Below are 14,912 nucleotides of genomic sequence, written 5' to 3' on the forward strand. Positions count from 1 at the left end.
TACAACTTTACTGGGAAAAAAAAATCTTTTTGCTTCTCCTTTTTCCTTTGATGTGAAAGAAGGTGATATCATTGTTTCTTAATTGTACCTAATAATGTTTGATTTAAAAATTCAGCGCAAATCATTTATCATGCAAGTATACATTAAAATAATTTGTATCATTTAACATAAGTTACAGATTAAGCCAATTTGTAGATATGCCAGCAGGAGTTCATTGATAGGATATAAGGACTTCAATTAAAAATTGGCCACCTAATAACATTTAACACTATTTTTGTGTAAGCATTGCTATAGCTAAACCAGTACATTTTATTTGAAATCTCAGAAACTGGATTTTATTATTTAATTGATGATGAATCCTAAGAGTATGCTAATTATCATGAATAAATTACTTGTTTTTTAAATCAAAGAGTATTTTAGGACAGTGGTCCTTTTATGCCTGTACTTGAAAGCTAAGAGAACTCAACATTTTTGTCTTTTTCCTATTCTCAATGTTCCAGTAAAGGTGTAATAATAATAGTTTTTAATATTAACTCATTATTTTCATGTTTAATACCTCTCAGATACTGTTTCTTAATATAGTATGCCATATAACATTTTTAATATATTTTTGGCTAAATGTCACTGTTATACTTGTTTCTGACAGTATCTGGAAGTAAGTGCTTTGTTCTTTGAAGCAGAAAATTACAATGTTACGAAAATTGGATAGAGAGATAAGTATGCCTGCTTTTGGAACAAATAGTTAAGAGCAAAAATAGGCTTTATTATATTTTGTGAGTCAGAACAAATTATCTAGGTGAATACAATTATATTCTAAAAATACTCAAATTTAAATTGTTAACATCTCTTTAATTTGAAATTTGTCTGTATGTATACATACCACTTTGAGTTTAGAAATCTCTTGTCAGGTCTTATCAAGTAGTAATGAGCCAGGTTGCTTTCATTCACTGTGGTAAGGCTTACTTAAGATGGCACAAATATTTTTAAGGTACAATTTATTCTGTAATAATAATAGTAATAGCTAATACTAGCATTTACTACATGCTACACATTTCTAAGCACATAACATAGAGTTCATTCAATCCTCACATAAACTTATGATGATGGTACTATTCTTTCCCCCATTTTACAGATGAGAAATTAAATCACAAAGAGGTAAATACCTTGTCCAAGGTCACACACCTAGTAAGTATTGGAGCCGTGATATAAATGTAGGCTTTCTGACTTCAGGATCTATGCTATTACCACCTTGTTTGCAATGTAAGCCTAAAACCAGAAAATGGTTTGAGTGCAGGACACCAGCTAAAAGCCTGCATTTTTTGCAGGGATTTTACTTTATTTTATTTTTATTTTTTTTAAGATTTTATTTATTCATTTTGAGAGAGAGACAGAGAGAGCACAAGCAGAGGGAGAGGGAGAAGCAGACTCTCCGCTGAGTGGGGAGCCCAATGCAGGGCTTGATCCCAGGACCCCGAGATCATGACCTGAGCTGAAGGCAGACGCTTAACTATCTGAGCCACCCAGGCACCCTGACAGGGATTTTAAAAACATGGTCTGTTCCAAGTATATTTAGAAAAGGGATGGATTAAAACCAATATGTATAAGTTTAATTTGTAATAGCAAAATGCTGATAAAAAATAATTCATAATAGGTAATAAGATGAACCATACAGAAGGGTACTGTGCAGCTTAGAAAGAAACGAAGACGGCCTTTGTATACAGTGTTAGTGTTAGAGTGATTCTGAGACTATAAGCAAAGACCAGTGTCTAGCGTTTTCTTAAGTTTAAGGAGTGCAACCTACAGAGCGATAGAAAAATAAGCCAAATTAATAAAGGTGGTCATGTGGGCAGAAGACGGAGAGAGGGTAAAAGGTTGATCTTTCAGGATGTGTATCTGTTTTTTACTTCGGTTTTTGGAGCCAAATAGATATTTTACATGATTTAAAATAATAAAGTAAAAGCAGTTCCTACAGATGAAAAACAAGCTAAAACATTTGAATCTATTATTGTGTTGGTACCATAGCCATTGGAGAAGAATATTTCAAGTAATTTTAGTATATAGTATTTTACATGTGGATCCCTGGTGGGATAGGTCAGAACAAAAAGAAACACAAGGAGATTAAAAATTGCATTCAGCAGTGTTATTGTTATTAGTAAATATTCATATGGTTATTTTGAAACCCATAAGTATATATGTGGATGTTATATATATTAGAAACAAGGTAATGTTGTTATAATCTGAGAGTTTTCAATGTAAGAGAAAGGCGGAAATATAAAATCAAAGAATTTATGTAAAATGCTGTAATGTCAGTTGGATTTGGTGAATTTATGTTACATACTTTACAGGAAAAGAAAATAGATATCCTAATGCTGTCTAAGTAAAAGACCTGAAACAGTGTCAATCCAGTGGCAGTAAATATCCCAGAACATAGATTGTGGTCTGTAAACACTGTTTCCTGCTGGGTGAGTCCAGAGTTCAGACAAGAGATACTCAAGATAAACTGGAGAGATCTCTTTGTGCCAGAAGGAAGAGAAGGTGGGATTCCATCAAAAGGATGCAGGAATCATTTGAAGGAGCTCCCACTTGGCTAATGATGGAACAGTTTGAGCATCAGAATAAAACTAAATTGATTAAAATACATCAAACAAGCTAAAATCCTAGAGAACGTAATGATTCCCCTCCCAAGAAGAGTAAGCTATGATTTAAATTCTATTAATAACTGTAAATTACCTTACTTTTAAGTATCTTTGATTATATCAGTTGTCTTTAGAGTTATTTGCTTCTGGGAGCTGCTTGTCCATGTGAGTGTACATACATTTCACTTGAAATATATAAAATTGTTTTAACACTGAAGTCATTAGATGCATTTTTAGAAATTTTGTTTAGAATAGAAAGCACTGGTTGCTGATCAAAATGTCCAGAAGGATTTTGATTCTAGATTTATAGAGGAGCCTTCTTCAGTGGAAGTAGTCATAATTTGAACTCTGTGGTTTTTAAGTCAAAACTGCTATATCCTCCTTGGAAAGTGGACTGTAAAGTGTCATGTGTGGAAATAATCATATCTCAGGGTCATCACGTCCACAACAAAACCTCATTATTACTAATGGGACCACAATTGTATCCATTGGCCAAACATATAAATTAGGAGTAAGTACAACTTCTTCACCTCTGGTTAACTGTTCAGTTGGTCTTACCAGTTCTACTCTCTGAATTTTCTTTTGATTCTGTTTCACTACCCCTGCCTCCAAGTCTAATAATAGCATTTTCCTACATAATTTTTCAGAAATAATCTCATTTTCCCTAGCTATGGTTCCTAACCTTTTCGAATACCAAGATTCCATTTTAGCCTTGATATATCTGTGGATCTTTTATGCAATAACAACTATCTTTATATATAAAGAAAATGCATCTGACAGCTGGTTTGTATTGAATGATATACATGTTGGTGAATTTATATTCTGACAGTCATAATGATCCAAATATGTGATTGCTTCTCCTTTTCTCTACAAACATGTAATCTTAGGTGTTAATAATTTTTTTAAGTGTTATTTTCTTATATGCACTACATTCTTTGCCAGTAGTTTTTGCTCAGTATGTTCAGACACCTTGACCCATAGGGTATTTTATTACTTTAAATTACTTGTCCAAGTCTCTTCCAGAGCCATGCTGACTCTCCTGCCTTCTTCCTCCTCTCCAGGCTTGTAGCTTCTTCTTGTTTCTAGTGTCTTGAAATTTTACAGTGATGTGCCTTGATTTAGGTTTATTTTAGTTGATTGTACTGGGCACTACTTGGGCCCTTTTAATCTGGAAACTCTTTTAGATCCTTTAAAGATAATACACTATCTTCTCCTGTGGAGAGAGATGGTCAGTTGCCCAGATATGCAGATTTGGGAATATCTGGCAACTTGTTTCTTAAATAGACTTTTAATCAGTCTTATTTTTAGCTTTTTCCTTTCCCTCTTTTCCAGAGGAGGTCCTAATTTCTCTGGATTTTGATGAAAGGTAGGGAGAAGACAGAGATGCCATAAATTAAGTTGCTTCTCCACCCTGTCCATTGCATTCTTAGTTTTTAGCTCTCTCTGACCTGATCAGTCACTTTTGAATTTCTTCTTTATACCTTCCAGTATTCATCTCTCATCCCTTGGTCCTTTTAATGATTCCCCTTCCCTTTAAAATCCTTATACTGTAATTATAGTAGGGTATCAGGAGGGAATGAAGTTAAATATGCGTCTAGCCTTCAGCAGATGGCTTTATTTTCCATTCATACCTAAAATAGAGACTTTGTGATGACATGAACTTCTGAGATTCAGTTTACTAGCTTACCTACTACATCTTTTCCATCTTTATTCCAAATGTGTTTTTTTAATAAGCTTTATTGAGGTCAGATTTAATTATTTTCTGAACTTCGTTTCCTGTTGCTTTTAATCAGAATCTGTGATAACTTTTTATCCTCTTATCTTTTAGTAGATAGCATAATACTTGGCCCACTGTAAAAGTTCTTGTATTTTTTAACTTTTCTTTAGACATTCCCTTTACCTCTTGCTCAAAATTAGAGAATGCTGTCATCCATGGGTACTATTTGCTTACCTTGAGAATGTTTCAAAATGCACGGAGGTGTATTTGATGGTGATCATGTTTGGAGCATGCTCTTGGCACATAATGAACAGAGACCAGAGATGCTAAAAGCCCCTCAATGCATGGAGTAGTCCTGAACAATAAATCCTTGTCCGACTCAGAATGTCAATAATCACCCTGGAGAAACATTGCTACAAGTTTTAAAGGCAGCTTGGCTCTACCTTGAGATTAGTACTTGCTCATAACCCTCTCATATGGTGTCTGTTTTCATTCCTTCCCTCTTAACAGTGGGGCTAGAAGCATGGAAGATTCCTTCTTGGTCCTCATTGCTGCATCCTGACTACTGCCTTATCTTCCTAAAAAAATAAAACAAAAATAAACAAAAAAATCTCACTGTGCTTGAATTTCATGCCGTCATTGTTATTACAAAGGGAAGCACTCTCACTTATCCTTCAGAATTTTCACCTGTGACAATCAGCTCATGATTGATAACCTATATAATTATATTATAAATAAAATAAGATTATTTCTCAATATATATGCAACAAGCTGTTTTTTGTCTAATTTATTGATAAACTTAACAGGTAGATTGATTTTTGGATAGTGAGTATATTTTTTCTAACTTACCTTTTCTCTAATTAAAAGCCATCCCTTTTTTTTTTTTTAATAATTAACACACAGTATACTATTAGTTCTGGGTGTACAATATAATGATTCAACAGTTCTGTACATGCTCAGTTCTCAACACAATAAGTGGCTCAGATGATTAAGTGTCTGCCTTTGGCTTGGGTCAGGATCCCAGGGTTCTGGAATCAAGCCCCATGTCTGGCTCCTAGCTCGGCAGGGAGCCTGCTTCTCCCTCTCCCTCTCCCTCTCCCTCTGCCTCTCCTGTGCTCATGTTCTCTCTCTCTCTCTCTCTCTGTCTCAAATGAATAAATAAAATGTTTAAAAAAAAAAAAATCCCTTTCACCTATGTCACACCACCTCCCACCTCCCACCTCCCTCCCTTCTGGTAACCACCAGTTCTCTGTTTTTAAGAGTCTGTGCCTTGGTTTGTCTCTTTTTTTCTTTATTTGTTTTTTTTCTTAAATTCCACACATGAGTGAAATCATATGTTATTTGTCTTTCTCTGACTTATGTCATTTGGCATTATACCCTTTAGATCCGTCTATGTTGTTGCAAATGGCAAGATTTCATTCTTTCTTATGGCTGAGTAATCTATTTGTGTGTGTGTGTGTGTGTGTGTGTACCACATGTTCTTTATCTTTTCATCTATAGGTAGAGACTTGGGTTGCTTCCATAACTTGGCTATTGTAAATAATGCTGCAATAAATATAAGGGTGCACATATCTTTTTGAATTAATATTTTCATTTTCTTTGGGTAAATAGCCAGTAATGGGATTACTGGATCTTATGGTACTTGTATTTTTAAGCTTTTGAGGACCCTCTATACTGGTTTCCACAGTGGTTGCACCAGCTTGTTTTCCTATTGACAGTGCACGAGGATTCCTTTTTCTCCACATCCTTGCCAATACTTGTTTCTTGTGTTGATTTTAACCATTCTGATGGATGTGAGAGGATATCTCATTATGACTTCAGTTTGTATTTCCCTGATGATGCGTGATGTTGAGCATCTTTTCATGTGTCTGTTGGATATATGTTTGTCTTCTTTGGAAAAATATGTATTGATGTCATTTGCTCATTTTTAAAGGATTATTTGTTATTGTTGTTCTGTTTTGATTTTGATTTTTGTGTTGAGTTGTGTAAGTTCTTTATGTATTTTAGATATTAACCCCTTGTCAGATACATTATTTGCAAATATCTTCTTCCATTAGTTGGATTGTATTTTTGTTGTTGTTGATGGTTTCCTTTGCTGTGCAAAAGCTTTTTATTTTCATGTAGTTCCAATAGTTGAATTTTGCTTTTGTTTCCCTCGCCCAAAGGAGACATATCTCGAAAAATGTTTCTGCAGCTGATGTCTAAGAGATTATTGTCTGCGTCATCTTCTAGGAATTTTATGGTTTGGGGAATCACATTTAGGTCTTTAATCCATTTTGAGGGTGTTTTGTGTATGGTGTAAGAAAGGGATCCGGTTTCATTCTTTTGCATGTAGCTATTGAGTTTTACAAACACCATTTGTTGAAGAGACTGTCTTTTTCCCATTGCATATTCTCTCCTCCTTTGTTGATTAATGGACCATAGAATCGTGGGTTTATTTCTGGACTCTCTATTCTGTTCCACTGATCTTTGTGTCTGTTGTTGTGCCACTACCGTACTGTTCCGCTTATTACAAAAAAAAACCACTTTCTTTTTTAAGGTTTTATTTATTTATTCATGAGAGACAGAGAGCGAGCGAGCGAGAGAGAGAGAGAGGCAGAGGGAGAAGCAGGCTCCCCAAGGAGCAGGGAGCCCAACGCGGAACTCGATCACAGGACCCCGGGATCATGACCTGAGCTGAAGGCAGACACTTAACCATCTGAGCCACCCAGGCGCCCCCCAAAAAGCCAACACTTTTGAAATGCCTTTTGCTGACTCTAGTGTACCATTTTGTAAGGGTTATTTCTTTAAAATGCAAATGTAATAATGACAACATGGTACCTGTTATTAGGATGTGATTAATTATAATTCTATGTGAGATGTATAGCTGTATGTATTATACACTTCATATCAAATTTTATATCAAATCCATTTTTAATGGATTGTCTTGTAAAAGTGTATCTAATGCCAGAATATTGACTACTTCATGTGTTTGTGTGTATTCTGAGATTTAGTGTGTGATATTTAATACATTGTTTTCTTTACCTATGTTTTACATGAAGCAGTGACTTGGATTATTTAGTGTTACCAATGATTCTTTCTGGTTTTTAGGTTGTGGAAAATGCCCTTAAAGTGAACCCGGTATTAGGTGCACAAATGTTTCAACCGATTCTACCCTGTGTTTTCAGAGGTATTATAGAAGGAGAGGTAAGATTTCCTTAAGCTTCTAAGGATAGTAATGGACTCTAGGGTTCTACTTTTAATTATTTTCCTTCTTCATTGGAAAATTATTTCTTCTTTGTTGTTAGATATTAAAAGCTTTTCTTATTATTGGGTTGTTTTGAAGTAAATTAAGTAATTTTCAGGGTAGTTATATAGCTTGGCCTTTTCTTTCTCCGGAAACTATAGCTTCTTCTTTTTTTTTTTTTTTTTAATAATCTCTCACTTACATGCATGTATATTCATTCAGAAAGATTGGAAGCAGAGTAATGGGAAAGAATAGTGCTGGTTGTAGTACATATTGAATATATGAAAAATACCGGTTATTTTCTAAGTCAGTCTCTTTAAGTGAATCCACGTAACCATGTATTGTACGAGTATTTACAGTAATATAAATAAATAAGCCGTTTGTAAATATTCTTTCTGTGTTCCTCTGTCTTTAAAATCCACATTATATGTATATTACCTTGTATGACATATATTTAGAAAGTTACTTATAACTCAGGTAATATTGGCAGTATATCCTAAAGTGATTTTGAAGGAGAATATTATTTTATTTTTATTTATTTATTTATTTATTTTTAAAGATTTTATTTATTTAGTTGACAGAGAGCACAAGCAGGCAGAGCGGCAGGCAGAGGGAGAAGGAGAAGCAGGCTCTCCGATGAGCAGGGAGCCCGATGCGGGTCTCGATCCCAGGACCCTGGGATCATGACCTGAGCCGAAGGCAGCCACTTAACCGACTGAGCCACCCAGGCGCCCCGGAGAATATTATTTTATATCCCTGTTGACTGTTATCATGTCTATGATTGTTCATAGTCATGTTTATACTCACACCTTGATATAATTTTATGTGTGCTGTATTTTGATTGTACAGAGGTATCCTGTCGTGATGTCAACATACCTTGGAGTTATGGGTCGAGTCCTGCTACAAAACACTAGTTTTTTTTCTTCACTTCTTAATGAGATGGCACATAAATTTAATCAGGAGGTAAGAATCAATTTACTTAAATTGAAGAAAGTCTTTTCAAATAAGGATTGAAAATAATTGGGGTAAATAATTTAAAACTCTTGTATTTAAAATTTTGTATTTTAAAACTTTAATAACTTACATTTTACCCATGATTTTGAAGAAGAAAGAAAAAAGAATCTCTGAATGGCAATTGAAATTTACATTTGTTCTCTTTCATAATAGCCAGTTTTATTCTGCTTAATTGTAGGATGGAATTTTGTTTCGTTTATGGTTGCAATTTTTTGTTTACTCACACTTAAAAGGAAACAAATACTTTACATATAATTATTTACAATCTTTGTTCCATTCCTTTATTGAGCTTGTTCTTAGTGTCATGTGATGAGTTTCCATCATAATTATTATGGGAAGTGACTTTCTCAGCAAAGGCTTATTTAAAAAAATACTATAACTAAAACCAACCACCAGGGTAAGTATAGGATAGGTTCTTGAGTGAGATGTTACTTGAGACTATATACATTATATTAAAATATGGTTTTTATGTATTAAGTCCTTAATCTTTTAAGATTTGTAAGATGTGGAAAGTTGAAAGTATTTGATGTCTTTAGAATGGAGGCAATTTGTAAAATCTTTTGGTTTGTGAAACAAAACTGTTTCCACTTTAAGGAAATCTAGAATAAGAATGTACATAGTTTTTTTAGAATTAGATTTTGATATAATCTAATTAGAAATCCTAGCCTTTGTTTAGATGAATAGATAGGTAAGGTTTTTCATTACCTTTATTAAATTTAACTGCGATGGGCTAATGTTAAAGTTAAGTGGTTTATTCAGTTGAGTTCAAAATTTGTTGAGGGGCACCTGGGTGGCTCAGTTGTTGGGCGTCTGCCTTCGGCTCAGGTCATGATCCCAGGGTCGCGGGATTGAACCCCACATCGGGCTCTCTGCTCGGCCGGGAGCCTGCTTCTTCCTCTCCCACTCCCCCTGCTTGTGTTCCCTCTCCCGCTGTGTCTCTCTCTGTCAAATAAATAAAATAAAAATCTTTAAAAAAAAATTTGTTGAGTGATTTTAATAACAGTATATTTAACAACAATATAAATGTCATGTATTAAATTCTCACAACAACCCATTGAGATAATAGTATTTTAATTTCCATCTCACATATGAGAAATCTGAGGCTTATAGAGATTTACTGACTTGCTCAATTTCACACAGCTAGTAAATGATGGCGTTGCTTTATATACTCTGGCAACCTAACTTCGGAGCCTGATAACTCAGTGACCACACTGTGCTACCTCCTGTCCGTCCTGGAACAGGCACTTTACACTATACACCGGAGACACTTGTTTTGACAACCTTAGAGTAACCTTCAGGGAAAAGAGTACTTGAATGGGCAATTTCACAATAATTGTATGAGTGTTATGTCAGAAATATGTTCAGTATGCTGTGGGAAGAGAAAAGGTATCTACTATGTTACATTTTTTCCAGGTTTTTTTTTTGTGTGTGTGTGATAAAATACATAAAACATAAAATTTACCCTCCACAATTTTTAAGTGTATGGGTCAGTGCTTTTAAATATATTCATAATGTACAATCATCAGCACCATGCATAGGCCGCCTCGACTGGGCTTAATTTCATATTAAAGAGAAATAATGAACCGTGGCTACTGCTGGTACTGTTAGAACCCATTGGCAGTGTGAAAGATTGAGGAAAGAGCTGTTATCATTGGTTCAGACTTATTTCCGATCCTGTCTTTAGAGCACGGGCTTTTCATGGAACAACACCTCTTACCTTTTTTCATTTTTCATTACGAAGAGGACATTTTTTTTCCCTCAGAGAATTTGACAAAACATGTCAAGTCATCATATTTGAGTGTAGAGATGAGGGAGATGAAAGTGAATAAAATAGTATTCTGGTTCAAATGGCTACTTCTGACTGTGAGCACAGTTCTGAAGAACATCAAAAATATATGCAAGAATTAAATAGGGCTAGGCAAATGAGTTCCAGTAAATCTAGAGAGCTTTGAAGGAAGCAGGGATGTTGGAGAAAGATTTCTCTTTTCAACACTTGAAAACAGTATGAGATAGTAGAGTAAGTCAAGTTAAATTAAGAGTGATTTTCTATCTTTGGGAGAGGAGCTGGACTCATTGCAGCAGTCACCGTTAGAAAGGTTTGTCCTCTAAGCATTTGTTATTCGGAGTGTTTGAGAGTTGCTTGTTTATATTGAATGAATAATGAAAACTTTTTAGACTGATCACCTAATTGAGAGCTTAGAGCCTTGGGGTATTGAAGAATCATGGTTTGTTGTAGGGAAATTTACTAGAAAATCAAAGTATTTGTAGGCCCTTTTTTTCCCTTTTTATCCTGCGGGGTAGCCTCTCTTCAGGTATGAACAACTGTTGTGGAACTCAGGGTAGGGGAGAGGGCTTTTCCAATGAGGGTGTCTCACCATTCAGGATCTAGATTTTCATTTAAATCATCTGAGTTTATGTGGGAGTGGGAAAGGGGATCTACAAGGTTCTAGTTGTTCTTATACAGATTCTCAGTCAGTTTTCCTGTTTTGGAGCTCTGTGCCTCACGTCTGCCTTCTTTGTGGTCTGGGGATTGCAGGGTTCTGAGAACCAAAGCTGCATATCTTAGATTGTCATTCCCCTGGCAGGCAGCTTGGTTTCAGGCTTTTCTCTTCTGCCCAGTCACTTAACATTCTTTTGTCCACCTGCCATCTTCCAAACACTGTTGCCATCTTTACCCAGTGTAGTTTCTCTTCTTTATAGACCCTATGGGATTATTCCTTTGCTTTTTATATTTCTTTACTTTCATTGTAGTGGGCTTTCAGGGGGGTACAGCAAATGCATATTTTCAGTACTAAGATTGTTTTCATAATGTCTATATGCTTCCAGGGTAAATAACTTAATTATAAAGATGTAATAAAAATGTAGCTGAGTAATTTAGGTAATATTACTGGTTTATCTTTGTACAAAACATTTGTTCCATTTGTCCTGTTTAGAATTTTCAGACTTTACTGAACGTTTACTTCAGAGCAACCATGTTGAGTTTTCTAATTATATACATAGGGTTTTATCACTTCCTTGTTGCAAACCTCCTCAGTTCTGAGATTTCTTTTAGATCGAGGAGTAAGTCTAACCTCTCTAATGTAGGTTTGCCTACAAACACCTACTATAATCTGGTTCTTGACTCCTTTAGCCGCTTCTGGAGCTCATTGATCAGGCATTCACCACACAGAACATTTTTCAGTTTCTTGAGAGCACCTGTCTTCCTCTTGCTCCAGAGGCCTTGCATACAGGCTTTTCATTCCCTGTCCCACAAACACTCCCTACCAATCTCTCACCTTCTTTAACTTGATTCCTCATCTTGTTCTATTTTACCTTAAAGCTCAACTCCTCTGGGTAACTTTGCCTTAGTCTCCCAAGTTTTAGTTAGGTCTTTCTAGGTGTTCTTGTGGTATTGGGAACTGTGTATTTATCATCAGGGCCAGGTTTGGGTGAGACAAGTGAGTTGCTGAGAATGAGCACCTCCTTACATTTTGTACCTTACACACCTTTTTTTGTTTTATCCTTGTTCTGGCTCTGTTCATGTGCTCCCCAGGGTCAGCAGACTACGTATGGCCTATGGGCCGGATCCAGTCTACTGCTTGTTTTTTCAAGTCTGTGAATAAAGAAGGGTTATTATGTTTCTTATTGGTTGAAAAAATAATAGGATTTCCTGATACATGAAAGTTATCCGAAGTTTTGTACTGGGACACATCCGTGTCCATTTTTTACATGTTGTTTATGACTGGTGTTGGAAGTTGAATAGTTGCATCTGAGAACATATGGCACACAAAGCCTTAAATATCTACTTAACTGTCCCTTTACAGAAAAGGCTTGCTGATCCCTGTGTTCTGATTGCTTGTTTAATTAAAGTCCCCACAAATTCACTGTTCTGTGATGTTATTAAGTATTTTTATAATGAAAGAAATAAATAAGTTATAAATAAAAATAGACAATAGAGATACCTGTCTATGCTGTTGAATCTTTATTCTAACCAGGTACGTTATTGTAGCTTTAGTTGAATATATTACATTTTAATGATAACTTGATATTTGCTTTTATAATGGATAATGGTTTGTTTTTAAAATCTTGCTTACTAGATAATAATTGCAGTAAGTCTGGAGAACATCTCTACCATTTGTTTCCAAATTATATGTGAATTGAAGACTCGTGGTATATATCAGAAGTTACTGAATGGTAGTGTTTCATGGTTCCCTTAGTGTGTTTGTAATATTTTCACAGTGCTCATAGGCCAAAAGAAATAAAAATATCTAATAGTTCCTTCTATTAAGTGGTTGGGTCCAAACAGTTTAGTACGTATTTTTGTCCTAATAACTTAGTAGTTATTGAAAAATAATACACAAAAGTCTAAAGAAAGAATATCTTTATTTCATTCTTAAATATCTACAAATACTCACTAATGGAATATATGTGCCTATTGAGCACCACTCAGATTCTCTTGACTTCAGAATCAGTTTGGACTCCTCCACCTTCACTTTTTGTTTTACCTGGATTTCTGGGTAGTACTTTGTAAAGATAGGAAGTCATCACAAGGAACATTTTTTGCAGTATCTGACCAATATTTCTGTTTCTCTGAGTAATTGTAAATATTCTGTGAGTTCATTGTGGCATCTTAGGATGCAGCACACAGTTTGCAGAGCTCAGATATAAATAACTGTCTTGAACTAATTAGTGTTCCCTTGACTGTTTGTTTTTTAAGATTGACTGACTTATTTATTTTATATAGAGAGAGTGCATGTGGGAGCAGGGCGAGGGGCAGAGGAAGAGGGAGAGAAGCAGACTCCCCACTGAGTGTGAAGCCCGTCCTGTTGTGGAGCTCAATCCCATGACCCTGAGATCATGACCTGAGCAGAAATCAAGAGTGGGGTGCTTAACCAGCTGAGCTACCCAGGCACCTGTCCTTGACTGTTTATTACTTTTAAAAAATGTTGAAGTATTTCTTGGAAAATATGTAGATATGTAGAGGCATAAAAGTAGAAGAGTGTGGGAACTTAAGATTGATTTTAAGTTACCAAAATCCATGAGGTAGAGATTTTAATATTAAATGCTTTTTTTGAAAGGTGCTGTAAGTGGAGAAGTGTTTATGAGGCAAACCCTGAAATTCACAATAGACTTTCAGTCCGTATGATCAGTACAGTTGGTTGTGTTTTACTTTCTAGATTCTGAGTGTATCAGTCAAGGTTCTCCAGAAAAAATAGAATCTATTGGGTGTGTGTGCATGTACACACATCACATGCCCCTATACACAAAGACGAGAAAGAAAGAGAATAGGAGAGATACGAGAATGGTGGGGAGGGAGGGAGTGATTTTAAGGAATTGGCACAAATTATTATGGGACTGGCAAGTTCTAATTTTTTCGCGAAGCCTGGAAACTTAAACGGGATTTCTGTGTTACAGTCTTGAGGCAGGATTTCTTCTTTTCTGGGAAACCTTAATTTTTGGTCATAAGGCAAAATTCACCTGATTGAAGCCCAACCCACATTACCTAGGGTAATCTCTTTTCTTTAAAGTCAGCTCTTGGTACATTTAATCATATCGACAAAATGCTTTCACAGCAACATCTAGACTAGTATTTGACCATAAAACTGGACACCTTAGCCTAGCTAAGTTGGTAAGTACAATTAACCAGCACACTTTCTACTTCCGTATTATGATTGATTTATTTTTCTTTTTTTTATAAAGATTTTATTTATTTATTAGAGAGTGTGAGTGAGAGTGTGCAAGCAGAGGAGGAGGGAGAAGCAGACTTCCCGCTAAGCAGGGAGCCCAATGTGGGGCTCAGTCTCAGGACCCTGAGATCATGACCTGAGCTGAAGGCAGACACTTAACTGACTGAGCCACCCAGGCACCCCTTATGTTCATTTTTTTTTTAATATAGTATATAATGTCCTAGAAACTGACTTATTTTTTTTTTTGAAATTATGTACGTTGAGGTTGTAACCTGCCCTTTCCTCTGAAAGTAGCAACAAATCAGTCCAGCAAATTACACCTTAACATTTAACTATCTAATCATCCAATGAAATAACTGTAACCTAAGTACAAGTTGACAGTTTTGAAAAATGCATGTACTTTTTTAGTGTACCCGGAAGAATGTATTGGATTGGTGATTTATTAAATGAAATTACTAAAATCACTCATCGGCTGTATACTGGTTTTGAACAGTCTCTAGCTCTCAGAATAAACTGGCTCCCAAGATTAATTAGAGTCATTTTCTGGTTTTGCTCAAATTATTCCTTTCCAGCTCAAGGCTTGCCCCAATTTCTTGTATTTCAATTTTGTGGTTTGTTGGAATTGAAATTTAACCATGCCTTACGAGCCTCTA

The 14,912-nt window shown here is 35.5% G+C and overlaps 1 protein-coding gene across 10 annotated transcripts in view; it reads left to right on the forward strand.

Annotated features, from left to right (window-relative positions):
- Window positions 1-14,912, forward strand: part of IPO11 (importin 11) — a 208,025-nt gene that overhangs the window by 118,283 nt on the left and 74,830 nt on the right. For all 10 annotated transcript variants that reach the window (XR_010413081.1, XR_010413079.1, XR_010413082.1 and 7 more), the window contains 2 exons: window positions 7,444-7,539; window positions 8,429-8,542. Coding sequence is in view for 6 of the 10 variants with exons in the window: in XM_064596162.1 (XP_064452232.1) it covers window positions 7,444-7,539; window positions 8,429-8,542 (210 nt within the window). In the remaining 4 variants the exon portion in view is untranslated. The remainder of the gene's footprint in view (window positions 1-7,443; window positions 7,540-8,428; window positions 8,543-14,912) is intronic.

The sequence above is a fragment of the Mirounga angustirostris genome, unplaced genomic scaffold (genome assembly GCF_029215605.1).
Source record: "Mirounga angustirostris isolate CCGP_5_RB_7025 unplaced genomic scaffold, mMirAng1.0.hap1 SCAF_7, whole genome shotgun sequence".
In the NCBI taxonomy this organism is placed as follows: domain Eukaryota; kingdom Metazoa; phylum Chordata; class Mammalia; order Carnivora; family Phocidae; genus Mirounga; species Mirounga angustirostris.